The following is a 17,930-nucleotide window of genomic DNA, read 5'->3' on the forward strand; positions in this document are numbered from 1 at the left end:
GGCCTCCCCAGACTGTCAGACACACAATCACCGTATGTTGTGGGGACTTTGCTTACCAAAGGGTTCCACAATGAGCCAAAGAAGAACTTCTCCTGACCCTTTACTTTGTGGGTTGGGGTCCAGCGTGTGAACAGAGGTCGGAGGGTGTGTGTGTGTGTGCTCCATTTGCTGCTAAGCATTTTTGTGAGCAGTATATACACCATACAACTCTACATTCAGTTTCCTTATTACCTTCCCTAGAGAGAAGAGGAAGCTGAGGTTCAGAGAGGTTGAAGCAGAGCCAGGATGGACAGGCTCATTATAGCAAAGTCTTTTCCCCCCGAGATACCATCTGGCTTAAATGGACAGGGGCAGACAGATTTGGGTCTGACCCTCGGATCTGTCTTGCCAAATGAACTCTGCCTCCCAGGTTTTCCTCTCAGTGTAAAGGCAGTGGCAAGCAGACCTCATGGATATGCTGGGGGCAGCCAAGAGACTCCTTCCAACCACGGAGGCACCACTGAAGCAAGAGCCCCAACTGCCACTCTGAAATTGGCCATGAATGTACTGAGTCCATGTCTTCCAGGGATTGTATTATTCCCCACCAATGAGTCCAGTAAGGTGGCCCCACTCCTGAGACACATGTGGACTTCAGCTGTGTTCCATCGTCTCTGCTTCCTGAAGCATGGATGCCTCCTCTCTTCCTTTTCCCTGGGATCTAATCTCAGCCATCATCTTATGGCTCAGGCAGCCTTTTCAAAAGTCCCTCTGCATTATCACTGGCCTCTCAAGAGGACCCGAACTAAGTCCATTCATTATCATCAGTCTCCCAAGAGAATCCGGGCTACGGCAGCCCTCTTTACTGTGTCTCCCCCTATGTGGGAAAAGAGAGGTAAGACTCTCACCCTGGAGAAATCACCAAAGCAAAGCTGGCTCAAGATTTTTAAAGGTTAAAGCATCATATACACCCCCCCAAACAACAACAACAACAAAAACCAGCTGTTTCAATGTTTGCCTTTATTGCTGCCTCAATGTTTGGAAGGAAGGCAGTTTAAGTAACAAATCATTGACTATCACTTTATCAATGATCAAAATTTAAAAATTATTGTAATCTGGGTGCAGTGGCACATGCCTGTACCTGTAATCCCAGCACTTGGGGAGGCAGGGGCAGGTGGATATCTGTGAGTTCAAGGCCAGCCTGGACTACAAATCAAGTCCAGGACAGCTAAGCCTACACAGAGAAACCCTGTCTTGAAAAAACAACAAACAAACAAAACACAATTATTGTAGTTTATCCTGCCTAGGAATGGTAGACAATCATTCCCAGTGTCATTACATATTTTTGGGATGGATATTTGATAGCCGAGAAATCAACTTAAGGAAGGAAAAATTTATCTCAGCTTATGGTTTCTGAGGGTTCAGTTTATATTGGTAGGGCCCTCCTGTTTTGGGGCCTGTGGCAAGGTAGGACACCTCTTAGGGAGCATATAATAGAGCTGATGGCCTCATGGCAACTAGCAAGCAAAGAGAGAGGAAGGGTCAGGGTTTCAATGTACCCTTCAAGAACACACCCCCAGTGACCTAACTTCCTCCAATTAAGTCCCACCTTTTAAAGGTCCCTCCACCTCCCAAAAATACAGACATTAAGCATATGGGCTCTTGGAGAACATATAAAATCTAACTGTATGCAAATCTAAAATCTAAAATCATGCAAACACTGCAGCCTCAGCAAGTGCTCACTGGAGGCTTCTCACCATCTTTTGTTCCTGAAGGAGGAACATAGATAAGGGATGTGCTGATCTTAAAACATGTAGAAGGACACCAGCTGGCCAACGCCACTGAACATTGCTCCTTGAGCACCAGCCACTGGACGAGAAAGGAAAAGCCGCAGGATAATTCCCTGAGGGCTGAGTTGTAGCTCAGTTGGTAGACTGCTCGCATAGCATGCACAAAGCCCTGGGGTCCCTCCCCAGCAACGAGTAAGTGGGGCTTAGTAGTGCATGCCTGTAATCCCGGCTCTTGGAAGGTGAAGGCAGGAGAATCAGAAGCTCATGGTCATCAGCTACATGGTGAGGCTAGCTTGAGTTATATGAAACCTCATCTTAAGAGAATATTCGTTAGGTATAGAATCAATACACAAAATATGCAAACATAAAATAAACTACAGTCAAAACTGAGAACACGTTTATATTGACAATGACGCAGGTATGTATCTAGGAACAAATTTAACAAAAGTTCTGTAGGGTCAGTATGATAAAAACTTAAAAACCCTGGTGAAGGACAAACACCACCAAGCAAACAAAACAACCACTTCCGGAAGCTGAAAGACGTTATTCTCTAATAGATATAATACCAGGCAGTGGTGGCGCACGCCTTTAAGCCCAGCACTTGGGAGGCAGAGGCAGGCAGATCTCTGAGTTCAAGGACAGCCTGGTCTCCAGAGTGAGCTCCAGGTCAGCCAGGGCTATAATCCTCTTGCTCCACATCCTTGCCAGCATGAACTGTCACTTGTGGGAAACATTTCTCTATGTGGTCCTGTGTGAGCGCAATTCTCGAAGCAAACTCTGAGATGAGTTAAAACCTTTGCACCTGAGAACCTGAGACGGGTGGAGTCTCATTCCTAAGAAGAGCTAAAGACATCTTTCCTAATGCCTGGGTATGCACCATTGCCTTAGTTTAACAGCCCCAATCTCTTCAACGGCCACACTTTTGACCCTAGTATCACGTGGGCTTCTCTTCTGAGAAAACTGTCTAACTTTTCAGCTACCTCTTTTGCTCTTGTCTTATTATAAACTTGGCTAAAAGCCTCCAGCAATAATTAAACAACAGCCTCAATTCTGAGAATTTCCTGTTTAACTAGTTTATTTTAAAAAATAATTCAGCCTCAAAATCTGGAGCATGGAAATTTTTTTTAACTAGAATTTCACATGAGCAGCCTCTACTTTAATTCCCAAGAGGGTCCTCATGAGCACTCTCCTGTTCATGTTTTCAACAGCATTCTAGTCTCCTGACTGAAGTGGAAGTGAGACATCACTTTTTGGTGCTGCGCTGATCTTCGTGCTTCAACCCTTGACTTTGCAGAGAGAGAGAGACACACATTCCAGAGAACGTCTTGGGGCAATGCACCTTAGTCTTGAGGCTTTGAATGACTTGTGCCGATTCATGTTGTTTCTTGGTGTTGGCCTTTGGATTGGACTGCTGGTATCCTGACCACTGAGTCTGGTAATCCCCATCAACTCTTATTAGCAGGAAGTAGATAAAAGAGGTCTACAGCCCTTTTCTCTACTAATCTCCTCTCTAACATTGGGAGGGTGGGGGGTAGGGGTGGGATGGGGTTGGAAGGGAGGTAAAGGTATTTAAGAACCATAAGTAAAGTAGGTTTGGTGAAAAATCTAAGCCTACACCTGATCTCCCACCAGGGCTCCATTGTAGCCTTTTAAACCTCTTCTGGATGCTTCTCCACATTTATTATTCAAACCAGTTAAAAAAACAAAACATAGAAACCACATGGTCAGGAGCTTACAGCAATGGCCTCATTTCTCAGAATCAATTTTCTGAGTTAGTCTTTTGTCACTATGACCAACAACTTAGAGGAGGAAAGTTTTTGGTTCATGGTTTCAGTCCATGGCTGGCTGTCACCATTGCTTTTAGGCCCATTAGGACAGAAACATCATGGAGGAAGGACGTGGTCAGGGAAAGCAACTCACTTCATGGCATCAGGAACAGAAGAGAGAAGATACCCACCCATGCCAACAGACTTTCCTCTTTTCACTTACACTTTTAAGGAATTTAAAAATTGCATTTATTTGTGTGTACTCACACAGCATGCATGCTACAGTGTGTGTGTGTTCAGAGGGCCACTTGAAGGAGTCAGTTGTCTCCTTCTTCAACCTGGGTCTGAGGGATCAAACTGAAGTCATCCAGTGTGGTAGAAGTGCCTCTACAGGCTGAGCCATTGCTCTTTATTCACCCCAGCCTGTCAGAGACAGTTTCTCCGTGTAGCCTTGGCTGTCCTGGGCCTCAAACTCACAGAGATCCACCTGCTTCTGCCTCTCTTCTTTAATTTTCTGAAAATTATCACTCACACACATAACAAAAATGTTTGTTTGTTTGTTTGTACTAAACATTTACTCATTTTTTTGCTAAACATCTCTTAGTCATCCTTCACTCCAATGAGGTTGACAAAGTTGATCATCACAGTTAACATGTAAAAACAACTGAGTACAAATAATCACAGAAGACTGTGAGAGAGGAACACGGGGTGGCAGGGTAAGGGCAGGTGGAGGAGAGGATGCAGAGCGTGGAGGCAGGTATGTTGTGATGGGCTATTTTCTATAAATGTCACAGGTGTAAAATCTAGGCTACAGCCCTCAAGTGTGAAAGAAATATTATTGTTGGCAACTGGACATAAATCTTCAACTCTATTTTGCCAAGGTAGAAATGTAAACTTCAATTGATTTGGGGCCTCACCTGCCCCAGCCTCTGGCCCTAGCACTGTTGGGTTACTTAATACCCAGGCATTAGGGTAGGCTTCTGGTCCTTCGGTGCTGCAAGTCCTCCGGAGTCTCTTCCTTCCCAGGACGGTGATACTCTACTGCTGTTTGCCAGGTGTAGGCTGGAGGAGTCACCCCAGAGCTGACCAAACAGGAGCGAGAGGATGCAGGTCTAGACGATAAGGGCGGTGACCTGGGTCACAGGCACCGCACCCAGGGGGTGGGGGAGTTAACCTTCCAGGAGTACTGTAGGTTTCAGATGCACAGAGTGCAGCAGGGGCACTGGGGGAGGAGGCTTCAGAAGAACTGTGGGGTAAAAACGGGCGGTGGTGGCGTACAACGCTGCAGCAGCAAGAGCAGGGGCAAAGCTGAGCTGGGTGAGACCACACCTGGCTTCCTGACTCACCCTTGACCGGGAGTGGGAGGCTGTCACCAGGAACATTCGGGGACCAAGAGAACAAGCCTCAGGAGAAAAAAAACCACATGACCGGAGATTAACCACACCACAGAGCTGGCTCCAACGACCACAGGAAAGAAATGATGGCTCTTGCCACCTCCATAGCATAGCTGTTTCTCTGCTAAGGGTTAAACTCGTACGCCGTCCTTTGGCACTGGAGATGCTGGGATTCTACGTGCTCCCTTCTTTGCCCCCTAACTGGAGGGTTAGTGCACCAGCTGAATTTGCAGTGCATTTGTCGACCCTTTCCTGGACAGAAAGGCCTTGCGGAGGAGGGAAGATGGAAGATTGTTCTGTGGAGTCCTCCGAATCCACGGTGGTCTCTTGCTGCTCCTTCTCCAGGTGGAGCCTGGAGGCCAGCAGTTGCTCTCTTCCACATCACTCAGGTTTAGTTTAGCAGCAGCAAACAGCACAAGCAACAAGGTGGCTCAGCCTTCACTGGCTTGCACTCAGCTCCCCACAACTGTCAGGACAGGCTTCTCAGGCTTTCTGCCAATCCCTCCACTGGAATTTAACTGGTTTCTAGACTTCTTAATACATCGCTACATACAACAATACTCTCCTGTGGTCTAAGTCTGCTTTTATTTCAGGCCTTCTTCATGGCAGTGCAGTATTTCCCCACTGTCTCTCTTTAAAATCACCCAGCACTTGGGAGGTGGAGGCAAAGGGATTCTGAATTTGAAGCTGGCCAGGGCTGAGTTCCAGGCCAGCTTGGCAAATGGCAAGATCTTGCCAAAGAAGGGGTGAATGGGGGTGGCAGGGGATGTTATCATTTTCACGTCTGATTTCTTTCTCCTTTGGTGTTCCAAGTGCTTTCCTTGTAATGGACTCTTCCCTAAAAGTGGTGTGTGTGGGGGTATCTACTGACTTCATATAATCTCCACAGAACTGTTTTTACTACGCGTTTTTGTACAGCTCTTATTTAGCGACCCCCTGAAGACATGGTGGCCCATTTTCCTGTAAGTACCCACTGTCTCTGGGAGGGAGAACCACCTACCTCAAAAGAAAAGCACTGTGGCTCCCTCTGAGTCACTAGTGTTCCACCTAGTATTCCCTGCTAAGGGCTCACCTTCCCCAGGGACAGTGTGCCCAGCTAAGGGCTAGGGGCTACGGTTAGCTTTTGAACTTCCCAAATAACCCCATAAAATAGGACAGAACACATCAGTAGAGGAACTAACCTGAGAAATCATTTCCCACTGCTCTGAGTTGTCCTAAACTGAGAAAAGTCACCGAGTTATTCCAGGGGGCACTGTAAGCCTGGATGTTATTCAACTACAGGATGAAAATATGTAAGACTTTGTTCTATGTTGCTCTGGCTGACCTGGAACTTATTGTGTAGACCAGGCTTGCCTCAGACTCAGAGAGATCTGCCTGCCTCTGCTTCTCTGAGTGCTAGGATTAAAGAGGTGTGCTACCATGCCCAGCATGATTTATGATTTTGAGTATCAACAAACAGATTCATATTAAAGGAGTTTGTTCTTGAGACAAAGAGTCTCACTGTGTAGCTCGGGCCAACCTCAAACTCGATTCTCATGTCCCATCTTCCTGAGTCCTGGGATTACAGGTGCACACAACTCAATATTTTATCCTTCTAGGAAGTAGCCCCTGTGGTAGGGCTAACTGCAAGGCCGTTTTACAAATAAGCGAGCTGTAGATGATCAGTTAAAGTGATCCTGGACGAATCTGGTTTTTATACATCTGGACTGACCTCTGCTGCCCAGACCATTAATCAGCCAAAAAAAAAATTGTTTTCCCTTTACTTGAGATGACAGGGTTAGAAAAGGGGACATTTACCCCTAATTGTATCTAGCTGGATTTATACAGTTCAACTTAAAAATATTAAGACCTCCACATTGTCTTGTGTCAAGCTTTGTGTTACATTTGGCTGTCAGGCAGGCATCCATGGGCAAAGGAGATTAATGAGGTTTGGTGGCTACCCAGGCCAGACGCACCCCTGTCTATTTCCTCCCAGGCAGCCCAAGCTCTCTACACTACATTGAAAAGTACAAAAGCAGTTGGGTCAGGGGCCTGTCAGAAGCTAGTCAAATGCTCACTACAAATATCTCCTGGTTCTCATCTAAAGCTAGAAGTTCCCTACTCCGAGGTGGGCTCTTGTGCTCCAACTTAGCCATTACAGACAAATCTAGTGCAATGTATAGAAGCCGGATTTTAATATAGTCTTGTGCTCTGATTCATAAAAAACTGCAAAATAACAGATATGTTCATTTCTAATATTTTAGTTCTATTTATTCATTTATTTTTCAAAAAATCTGATGTGAGTACCTGCATTTATCTATGTGTACAATGTGCATTCCTGGTTCCTGGGAGGCCAGAAGAGGGCGCTGGGTCCCTTGGAGCTGGAGTTGTAGACACTTGTGAGCCTCCACATGGGTGCTGGGAACTGGACCTAGGACCTCTGCAAGAGCAGCAAACACTGAGCCATCTTTCCACCCCTGATTTCTAACATTTTAAAATACAGTTCTGATCTTTTTAAGTGCTTACTTTTAGCTGGGGAGATAGCTCAGTGGTAAACTGTTTGTTTAGCAGGTACAAAGTTCTAGATTCAATTCCCAGCAAAGACAAAAACTTTTCACATTTTTGTTGTTGTTGCTGTGTGTTTATTGATTGATTTTTCGAGACAGGGTTTCCTCTGTGTAGCTCATGCTGTCCTTCCTTCAATTTGCTCTGTAGATGAGGCAGACCTCAGATTCAGAGATCTGCCTGTCTCCGTGTCCAGAGTGCTGGAATTAGAGTTGTGTGTGTGCCACCACTGCCTGGCTGACCTTTAATATTTTCTAAGGGACAAAAATGATATAAACATACTTCCATCACAAAGCTGCATTAAACCCGTGAAGCACAGGTTAAAATCTTGAAATCCCAGGCTCTATTGCTTGTGTCCCCCCACCCCCACTGTAGAAGCACAAGTTTGGTTACATTGCCTTATTGGACACAATTACTTCTTTTAAAGAATACTATTTTCTATGTGAGTGGATACAGTGCATGTATGTGAGTGTGTGTGTGCTACAGCCATGTGTAGTGGTCAGAGAACAACTTTGCATAGTCGTTTCTCTCCTACATATATGTAGGTTCGAGAAGTCAGATTCTGCTTATGTTTGCAAGGCAAGTGTTCTCATGCCGTGAACCACTTGCCTGATTTCCTTCTGCCCTTTAACTATTTATTTATTTATTGGTAGTGCTGAGGATAGTAGGCTCGGGGCTCGGTGTGTCAGGAAAGCAGTCTCCTTGAGCCACATCTGCAGCCTGGCTCTTTTCTGAGACAGTCACTCCACTATGCAGCCCAGGCTCACTCTGAACTGTCAGTGTAGGCCAGGCTGGTGAAAGAAATTTTTTCGCTTCCTTACAATCTTGAGGTCCCACTACCATTACGTGGTCTGCCAATGACCCAAATGTCCTTAAACAGCACATGACCATACGGCACAGATACTCCTGTTGCTCTCACCGTGCATGCACACACGCGGCAGCTAATCTCCAGTGGTTAGTTGTGACTTCTCTGGCTCAGTCAGTCCCATCCAGGAAAAGCTCTCAGCTCACCAGCTACAGGACAAGTTCCACTACGACTGAGACTAGAACCGCCAAAGACAAATCCGAAACAGACTGAGCCCACAGCTCCGACATCTCTCTCTGTTATGCCACTTTTACACCTTTCACTTCTTTCTCCAGAAGGTGTTTTTAAAAGATAAAGCTTTTCACTTGGGAAATGATTTACATACAAGGAAACTGACATGTAACTTGGCAGTTAGACACTTACAATGCTATTATGTGGAAGAATACTGTGAGTCAATCTCTATTCCTCGACAAAATTCCCGAGGAAATCAATCTGAAAGAAAGAAATACTGACTTTGGCTCATGCCTTTCAAGCTTTATTTTACTTTATGTGTGTATGCATGTGGACATGTGTGTGGGGCTATGCATGTGAGTGTGAGTGCCCACGGAAGCAGAAGGCATCAAATCCCCCTGGAGCCCCTGGAGTTGCAGTCTCAGGCATTTGTGGTTGTGAGCTACCCAGTGTGGCTGAGAACTGGACTCACATCTTCTGAAGGAGTAGTCTGTGCTCTCACCTGCGGAATCGTCTCTCCAGCCCTGCTCATGTGAAGGTTTCAGTCCACAGTCCTTTTATGTTTGGGCCTGGAGTCTATCATGCCAGGGAGTCATGAAAGAACTTGCCCATCTCATGGGACCTGGGAGGCAGGGGCTGAGGAGTGGCTGCACGCAGGGTCCTAATCCTCTGTGACCTCTTTCCACCGTCCAACAGTGCCAATGAGACAGTGACCAAGCCTTTAAAGCCTTTGGGACAATTTAAGATCCAAAATCACGGGGCTGGAGAGATGGCTCAGCAGTTAAGAGCACCGGATGCTCTTCCAGAGGACTCCTCCAGAGTGGGTTCAACTCCCAGTACCCACATGGCAGCTCACAACTGTCTAGTTCTAGGGGATCTAACACCCTCACACACATGTACAAGCAGGCAGAACACCAATGTAAATTTAAAAAAATCCAAAATCATAACAAATAATGTCTGCTTTTTAATCAAATTCTTTACTACATAATTTAAATTTTATTTTTAAATACAATTTTAGCATTATGGTAATTTTGCTATGGAAAATAAGTTCTACCTTGCAGGAAAGAGAAAATTCCTCAAGACCATCAACTAGTTTATTCACATGTTAGAACGGGTAAGCCAGTGAAAATCCTAGAAGAAAAAAAAAAAGACAGCAGTCAGAAGAAACAATTGCATTGCCAGGCATTTGTGGCACGCACCTTTAATCCCAGCACTTGGGAGGCAAAGGCAGGCAGATCTCTGAGCTCGAGGCCAGCCTGTTCTACACAGTGAGCTCCAGGACAGCCCAGGCTACACAGAGAAACCCTGTCTCGACAATAATAATAATAATAATAATAATAATAATAATAATAATTTGTATTACACTATATCCTCACTGTAATTGCTTTAAAACCTGGAAGAACCATACAACAGTGGTAAATAAGGTCTGTGTTTGGTTTAGTCAAAATGAGCTGAAAATGAGTTAGTGAGACCTGCTGACTAACAGGCCCTCCCCGCTTGGCCTAGACACAGGTTATCATAGAAGGTGGGAAGCAGCCAGCCACTGTGAGTCAACCACAAATGGTGATAGACAAACATTCAAGACAAAAATAATAGCTTGGAAATGAAAATGTCAGAATAATACTGGAATGGAAATAAAAATGTTAAAGTATTTAATATAAGGATAATCCTACAGTTACAAATGACATTCATAGGGAAACTGTAGACAGATGTTGAAGCAGATCTTTAAAAGGATCTTTAGAAAGATTCCTGCCAAGCCACCTCCCTACTTGCTGTATGTGCATCTGAGTGGCCGGCAGGTTCTGTTCTCAGCATCCTTTCTCTTGTCTCTAAGGAAATTCTGAAGTCTTTCGTGTCGACTCTCGCACAAGCAGAATATCAGCAGAACTCTTGATATATGACAGTTTCCAAATTAGTTGTTGTGTATTTTACTGATTGTTCAGATATCTGCTCATCTGTACCCTTTCTCGAGGAAGAAGCTGACAGTAGATCTGAGCCTATGAACCACGTGAGATGGACGAGAAAGATGGCTCCGTGGGTAAAGCGCTTGCTGTGCAAGCAGAAGGATGGGAGTCCAGACTCCAGGCACCCACATAAACACATGTAACCTCCGGGCTGGGGCGGCAGAGGTGAGATCCCTCTGGGCTAAGCTAGCCAGGACAGGGAGCTCTGAGTACAGGAAGAGAGCCTGGCTCAGGGAAGTGAAGCACTGTGGAGGGAGACGTCTGGCCATGTACTCACTGTACACACGGGCACCCACATACGTGAACACACGTACACCACCACATCCATACATGCGTGCTAGCATGGGGAAGGAATGGAGCGGGGGAAGGGAGAGAAGGAATGAGTATTTGAGTAGATCTTCTGCTCTGAAGAGTGGCTGATATGCAGAGTGGAGTCACGAAGGGCAGGTATTAGGAACAGGCACGCCGAAGGACCAGAGTACACAAAGGAAGAATGAAAATCAGCTTACTCTGAGAAGGGAGGGTGATCTGCGCGGCATACTCTTTGGCCGTCCATTCCCTGTTGTAGCTACTGCATCACTGTGCGTCTGAGGTTACGGTAACTGAGTGGAATGCGACTGCCCGGGCCCAAGGACAGCAGTCTCATCTACACCGCGCCCTCATCAGCTTGTTTTCTTTCAGTTCCGCAAACGCGGCCTGCTCCCTCCTGACACAGAGCATGACTCGGCCATGTCGTGCCGAGTTGTGATGTCCCCGCTGTCCACTGCCCCTGCTGAACTCTACGCTCCGTGCTGTGAGGACTAGCCTGGTTTTGCTCACTTGTTACTCTACACAAGCACACATAGCAATACCTCAACAAATACTTGTTGGACAAGCAAACAAAACTGCCAAACTCAGAAACAAAGTTGGAAGGAACTCTGGATCATGGAAGGGGTCCCGAGAGAATATGCATTTCTTGCTTTCTGCTCAGTAACTGAACTTACCTGGGCCTTCCGCGTACTCTGTGGTTCGATCATGATGTTGATGAGACAGGGTCTGCTTGTGTCTTGCAGGGCCTGCCTCAAGGAGTTTTGGAGCTCTTCTGGTGTTTGTACAAAATACCCTTTGCCTCCAAATGCAGTCATGACTTGCTCATAATGTGAGTTTGGCAAGAGACATACTGGAGGGACTCTGAAAAGCAAGTTGCTAAGTCAATAAAATTAAAATCTTTAAGTTTCTAGAAGAAAGTAAATCTCCAAGATTATCTGCAAAACAATTTAAGCTGACCCACAGGGCATATTTTTCCCCAGACCAGCTCTATAAAACAGCAGCACATAACACACGTGTAATTTTCCCTTCATTCATCTCAGTATTTTCATGCCTCCTTGGTGAGTGAGCTGACTTCCAGGTCTTTTATTACTGAAAGAAACAGCAGCTCTAGCTGCCAATGACAACATCCTTAACAGTTAATGCAACAATAACTGAAAAGTATTGGCTGGCTCTTGTTTGTTTTTTCCCTTTGTCTGTTTTTGAGACAGGGTCTATATAACCAGGCATGACCTGGAACCTGCTGTGTAGATCAGGCTGATCTTGAACTCTCAAGAGATCTGCCCGTCCCTGCCTCCTGAGCATTGGGATTAAAGGCATGAACCACCATGCCTGGCTGTGGATAGATTTAAAAAAAAAAACAAAAAAAAACCCAACAAGTTCTTTTTCCCTTTAAAGCACAAACAAGCAAACAAGCACAAAGCCTGTGAACCACTCTAGTACATCCCCTTTTAAGATGGGCGGCTTCTGATGTACACTTGTGAGTTTTGTTCCCTGAGAGGCCTTGACAGCATCCACATCTTCCCTACTGTGGTGGAAGCAACAGCACAGCTATGACCCAAGTGCAGACGTCACAGATCCTGATCTGAGTCGTGAGTGACTCCCTGACCAGAAGCCATCAAGGACAGCTGTATAAAAAGGAACCAAGAAGAGTTGGCTTCTGCCCTTTAAAGGGCCTGACAGCCAACCAAGCTTCTAGTACAGAGGCACATTCTATACAGCAGCCGTCTAGAAGACAAACTGAGCACCTGACATAATGTAGCCACACACTGTTGAGTTACTCACGTTGTAGCAGCTTCTTGAAAACTTGACATTTTTTCCCAGGTGTCAGCATCCAAACCTTGGTAAATTCCGTTATTGTTTACTACCAAGACTATGATGGGCAAGTTGTACCTAAAGTGAAAGTAAACTATGAAGAGATCATTCCTTCTAAAGCAATTTCTTTTCTTAAAACTGACATTTTTACTTTAAAGTGGATGTTTTCTAGAAGAGTTTTTCAATAGAGGGGAAATCAAGCATTTATTATCCTAATAAAAAAATAACCAAACCACTGACAGAAACATCACAGTTGTGGACTGTTATTCAAGACTAGGGCTGGTAGTCTTCTTAGCTGCGGCTCTTGGGTGAAAAACTTTTTCAGCTGGTTACAAGAAGAGCGCCTTTCCAGAGAAACCCCACCTGGAGGCTGTGAGAGACACAGCTGGCTACAAGAAGAGCGCCTCTCCAGAGAAACACCATCTGGGTGCTGTGAGAGACACAGCCGACCAATGCCTAATCTGCGTCTCTAGCCGAAAGCAGCACGGCCTGGTCAGCAAAGACAAAGAGCGTCCAACAAGCAGACAGCGTAGCAAAGGCAAAACAGAGCTGAAAAAGAAGGTAGGCTTTCTTTTCTAAATATATACATAATTAACGTGGTGACTATCTGTGCTAGATGGGAAATGTCACCCTCTAAAAGGCTAAATTCTCTCTATACATTATCTTTTTGGCTTATGTCAATTAGCTGTCAATATAGACCTCTAACAGGCCACACGTTCTCTTAATACACTGGCTCATGTAGCCCAGGCTGACCTTGAACTTGATATGCTGTAATCCCAAGTGCTGGGACCTCAGAGTGCATTGACAAACCTGGTTTTCCCCTTGATCTTGACAGTTTTACATACCAAAGCTTTGAAAGTCTCAAAACATGATTCATAAAACCCTACTAAGACCCCAAAGCAGAAGAGTTTCAGTGTAGCTTGAATACAGCTGTAAGGGGCCGGTGGAGACCTTGTGCTGTTATGGTGGGAGATTCCACAGGAGAACTTGTACTAGCAACCTCAGGACAAAGTGCTGTTCCAGGACACCTGCTGGTGAAGCAGCTGGGCCCTGCAAGTCTCCATTTTCATGAGAATGAGATGCTCTGATTTATGGCTGTTTTACCTGCAGATGGTCTCTACTTCCATGCCTGAAAATCCAAAGGCACTGTCTCCCTCCACACAGATGACCCGCTGTCCAGGACTTCTATCTTTAGCCACCATAGCAGCTGCAATAGCAAATCCCAAACCGACTCCCATTGTTCCAAAAGACCCAGCGTCGAGCCTGTGAGAAACAAAGCTAAAATCAAACTCCCTTATACATGGTGTACAGTGTGCATTTAACACAAGCCTTTCAGTCTATATTTATGTGGTTTATAAAAACAATTAATAATTTTTCTTTAATGTAAAAATTTTGAAACATACGGAACTAATCTGTCAAGGATAAACAGCATGAAAAAAAAAGCCACTCATCTGATTGGGTGACTGTAAATACACTCTTAGAACACTGAATATTCAAGTTATCACATTATACCAAGGACTATGAAGCATTAAAACTATATAATCCGGGCTGGAGAGATGGCTTAGAGGTTAAGAGCACTGACTGTTCTTCCAAAGGTCTTGAGTTGAATTCCCACATGGTGGCTTATAACCATCTCTAATGATATCTAGTACCCTCTTCTGGCGTGCAGGCAGAAAACTGCATAAATGATAAATAAATCTTAAAAAAACCTATATAATCCTAGCACTCAGGCAAGCAGATCACTATATGTAGGCCAGCCTGGTCTACAGAACAAGTTCTAGGAAAGAGAGAAACACTGTCTTGAAGAACAAACAACAACAAAAAAGAATACACTTATATGGGGATGGAGAGATGGCTCAGAGGTTAGCAGTACTTGTTGCTCTTGCAGAAGACCTGAGTTGGATTCCTAGTACCCAGGAGGAAGCTGTTGTAACAGCCTGTAACTCCAGTTCCAGCAGATCCAAAAGCCCTTTTCTTATCTCTAAGGGCACCAGGCAGGCATGTGGTGTACATACATACACAGGCAAATCTCTTATACACATAAAGTAAATAAATCTGAAGAAAATTAAAATACACTTAGGAAATATGTTCCTATATACTAAGCATGTACAGTTCTCAAATATTTTTCTTAATCAGCATTACTGTGGTTTCAAATTAAGCACGATGTCATTTCTTTCTTGGAGTCTTACCTGTGACGAGGAAGGTAGTTCTGAAGCACAGTTCGTCCAATGTCCATAGTGTTTGCTCCCTCACTTACTATAAAACAGTTTTTGGGCAGCTGTTCTTGAACATGGTAGAACACTGTGTAATAGTTCATAGGGAGGGATTTTTTGGAAGCTAGTTCCTGAAACAATAGAGGTGAGTATACACTAAATTATATTGGGACATAATGAAAATCACCAACGTCAGTAAGCGATTATCAAAGTTATTGTGGAAGAATACCAACAGTTGCTAGGAGAGTCCCAGTGGCTACACAGGGGCTACTCCTCGCATTGTGAGCAACATGCCTACAGTCCCAGTTTGGGACACAATGTGTAAGCTGGTGAATCCCTTATGTCCTAGGAAAGTCATATATGAAAGATGGCTGAGCAACATTAGGCTAAACAAAACAGGACAGTCTTACTTGTGCACTCTTAGAAAAACATTGCCTTATGTATTTTTTTCAGAATATTTTTATCTGAAATATGGCCCTAAATTTAAAACTAACATTAGGATTACAGAAGATCTGAAAATCTGGCTCTTCTTTCACACACTGTAAAGCAGCTGTGTCTTCAGACAGCCATATGCCCACTGGCGCTCAGAGGAGCCCCTGGGTTTCCTCACTGCCAGGCTGCCTGGTCCCAGCACACCTCACCTGTGCTGCCCTGCTGTGCTGGGGTTATACCAAGGTGCACAGCAGACTCTACACACCCTAGAGCAGACAGAGGAGCTCGCCCTGAGGGGGTCCTGAGGTACTGAGAAAACAGAGCCGAGACTGGCTCCTGACAGTAGTCATGGTCACTTACTAAGATTTCCCTGACTGGCGGAGTCAGGCACATCAATTCTGCTATGATGCTTGGCTCTGTGAGGCAGACACATTAGGGGGCAAAAGTGCCTAACTCAAACTTCAAATGTATCATCCCATCAGGAGGAAACCCTAGGCCTCCAGGCTGGAGAGATGGCTTACTGGTCGAGGGTACTTGTTGCTCTCACAGAGAACCCAGGTTGGGGTCCCTGCACACACATCTAGGTCACAACTGTCCACAACTCCAGTTCCATCTGACCTAGGCGCACATGGAGCACACACACATGCAGACAAACACTCAGGTACAGAAAAATAAAATAAGTAACTTAAAAAGGAGAAACCTGGGGACTGGAGAGATGGCTCAGTGGTTAAGAACACTCACTGGCTGCTCTTCCAGAGGACCAGGGTTCAATCCCCAGCACCCACACGGCAGCTCACAAATGTCTGTACCTCCAATTCCAGGGGATCCGACAGCCTCACACAGGTAAGTATGTGAGCGAAACACCAGTGCACGTAAAATAAAAGTAAATTAAAAAAGGAGGAAACCCTGGTGTAGACTGAACACTGAGCCCAGCTGAGCCAAGGCACACATGAATACACAAACACTAAAAGAAAAGAAAAACAACCCAGAATCCCATCTAACAATCAAGGGGAAAATACTATATGTATAATGACTTTGAACAGAAAACACCAAACACTGCAAGATTGACTCATTGCAGTAAGGATGAGTGGTGACTTCAAAACTCATGACAATCTCCAAACCCTTCACTAGGAAGCAGAGCCGTGAGGGCAGGTGTGAAAGAAAGCTGTGAGAAGTCCGAGTGGTGACACAAAAGTAAATGGCAGTGTGTGTGCATGCACATGTGGGCACACGCTGGGGGGGGAGCAGTGGGCTACACGCTGATCACGTTGCCCACTTTGAAGAAGGAACACTCACATGCCTGGAAGGAAGGCTACCTTAAGGGCAGATAACCATACCCTCACCTGCCCTGGGATATAACTGCTACTCTGCACCAAAATGAACGGTAACTTTCCAAGGTCAGATCGCCTCTCTTCTCCCACTTCCCAGCAGCTGGGGAACCACAGCTGTGAATGCTGCGCTGCAGGAGTGTGCAGTCTCGGTCAGGGTGGGGCGCACAGTGGTGGTAGCACGCGTACCATATGTATGGGCATGCACACACTCTTTTCTTAGCTACTTACGTAGCTGAGACTTGGACATCTTTTACCTCTGTGTAACAGCCCTGGCTGTGCTGGCCTCCCTCTGTACACCAGGCCGGTCTCGAACTCAGATCCGCCTGCCTCTGCCTCTGAGTGCTGGGATTGCAGGCGTGCAACACTGCTCCCGGAGCCACAACCATTCTTTGCTAGCTCTGACCTCACTTTCTGGTTTGTGGGCCTTGTGGGAGCTGTGCCCCAGCATTCGTTTTGATCCCTAAGCTTACAGAGAACAGTGCTTCCTAAGACCGTCTACGCCTGTTGTGGAAGGACTAAGCAAAGAACCAAGCAAAAGGGATCCTGACTTTCCACTGGCCCCACAGTACCTGGGACACAGCTTCATTACTCTTCATTTTCTCCCTCAGCGTCTTCCACCACTTGCTGTCCACAGGGTACTGCCATGGGATTTTATCAAACTGTTCTAAAAGCTAAAACAAAAACAAAAACAAAACAAAAACTTTCCTTTTTGAAAATAAACTTGCGTCATAGTAACTTAAAATTGAATTCTGGTGCATCAGTCTGCGGGAGAGCCTGGGCTCAGATCCTTTAGCTTTTTGGTCTCCTTGTGGAGATGGGGCTGATTGGCAGCTCAGTCTCCATGTGGATCTCCGAGTGAGGGGAGCAGGGGCTGCCTCTATCACGAACTCGGTTGACTGCTCTCTGATCACTGGCCCCTGGTGATGCAACCTTGCCAGGCCACAGAGGAAGAGGATCCAGGCAGTCCTGATGAGACTTAACAAGCTATGGGCAGATGGCAGAAGTGGAGAACTCCCCATTTCAGTGGACTTAGGGGAAGGGGATAAAGGAAAGAAGGAGGGAACATGGGACTAGGGGAGTTGAAGGACGGGGCTTCAGTCAGGATATATAATGAATAACTTGTGAAGAAAAAAAATTAAAATAAAAAAAAATTGAATTCTGGTTTGAATGACCATAAAAATCTTCTTAAAGCAGGTAGAGGACACACTGCCCTGCCCTTCACATTGCTCACACACTGGCTCCTCTTCCTGCAGTGAGCAACAAACAGGTGTGGATCAGTGGGGAGCACGGTGAGCCACACGGCAGACCAAGGGCTGAAAAGTGACTGCATGTGTGACAGGGCCTGCACCCGCATCTCAGTGCT

At 45.6% G+C, this 17,930-nt stretch overlaps 1 protein-coding gene across 3 annotated transcripts in view; it reads right to left on the reverse strand.

Moving 5' to 3' along the window:
• Window positions 1-979: 979 nt before the first annotated feature.
• Hacl1 (2-hydroxyacyl-CoA lyase 1) overlaps window positions 980-17,930 on the reverse strand; it is a 37,631-nt gene continuing 20,680 nt past the window's right edge. Inside the window, exons 12-19 of one of the 3 annotated variants that reach the window (XR_009594156.1) lie at window positions 17,137-17,238; window positions 14,781-14,935; window positions 13,696-13,854; window positions 12,562-12,669; window positions 11,454-11,640; window positions 9,561-9,637; window positions 8,699-8,767; window positions 980-4,935 (exon numbers count right to left, since the gene is read on the reverse strand). Coding sequence is in view for 2 of the 3 variants with exons in the window: in XM_021641742.2 (XP_021497417.1) it covers window positions 9,605-9,637; window positions 11,454-11,640; window positions 12,562-12,669; window positions 13,696-13,854; window positions 14,781-14,935; window positions 17,137-17,238 (744 nt within the window). In the remaining variant the exon portion in view is untranslated. Of the gene's footprint in view, window positions 4,936-8,698; window positions 8,768-9,457; window positions 9,638-11,453; window positions 11,641-12,561; window positions 12,670-13,695; window positions 13,855-14,780; window positions 14,936-17,136; window positions 17,239-17,930 lie in introns of those variants that run through there. The other 2 variants (XM_021641742.2, XM_060390867.1) reach the window with 2 other exon arrangements.

The sequence above is a fragment of the Meriones unguiculatus genome, chromosome 9 (assembly GCF_030254825.1).
Source record: "Meriones unguiculatus strain TT.TT164.6M chromosome 9, Bangor_MerUng_6.1, whole genome shotgun sequence".
In the NCBI taxonomy this organism is placed as follows: Eukaryota; Metazoa; Chordata; class Mammalia; order Rodentia; family Muridae; genus Meriones; species Meriones unguiculatus.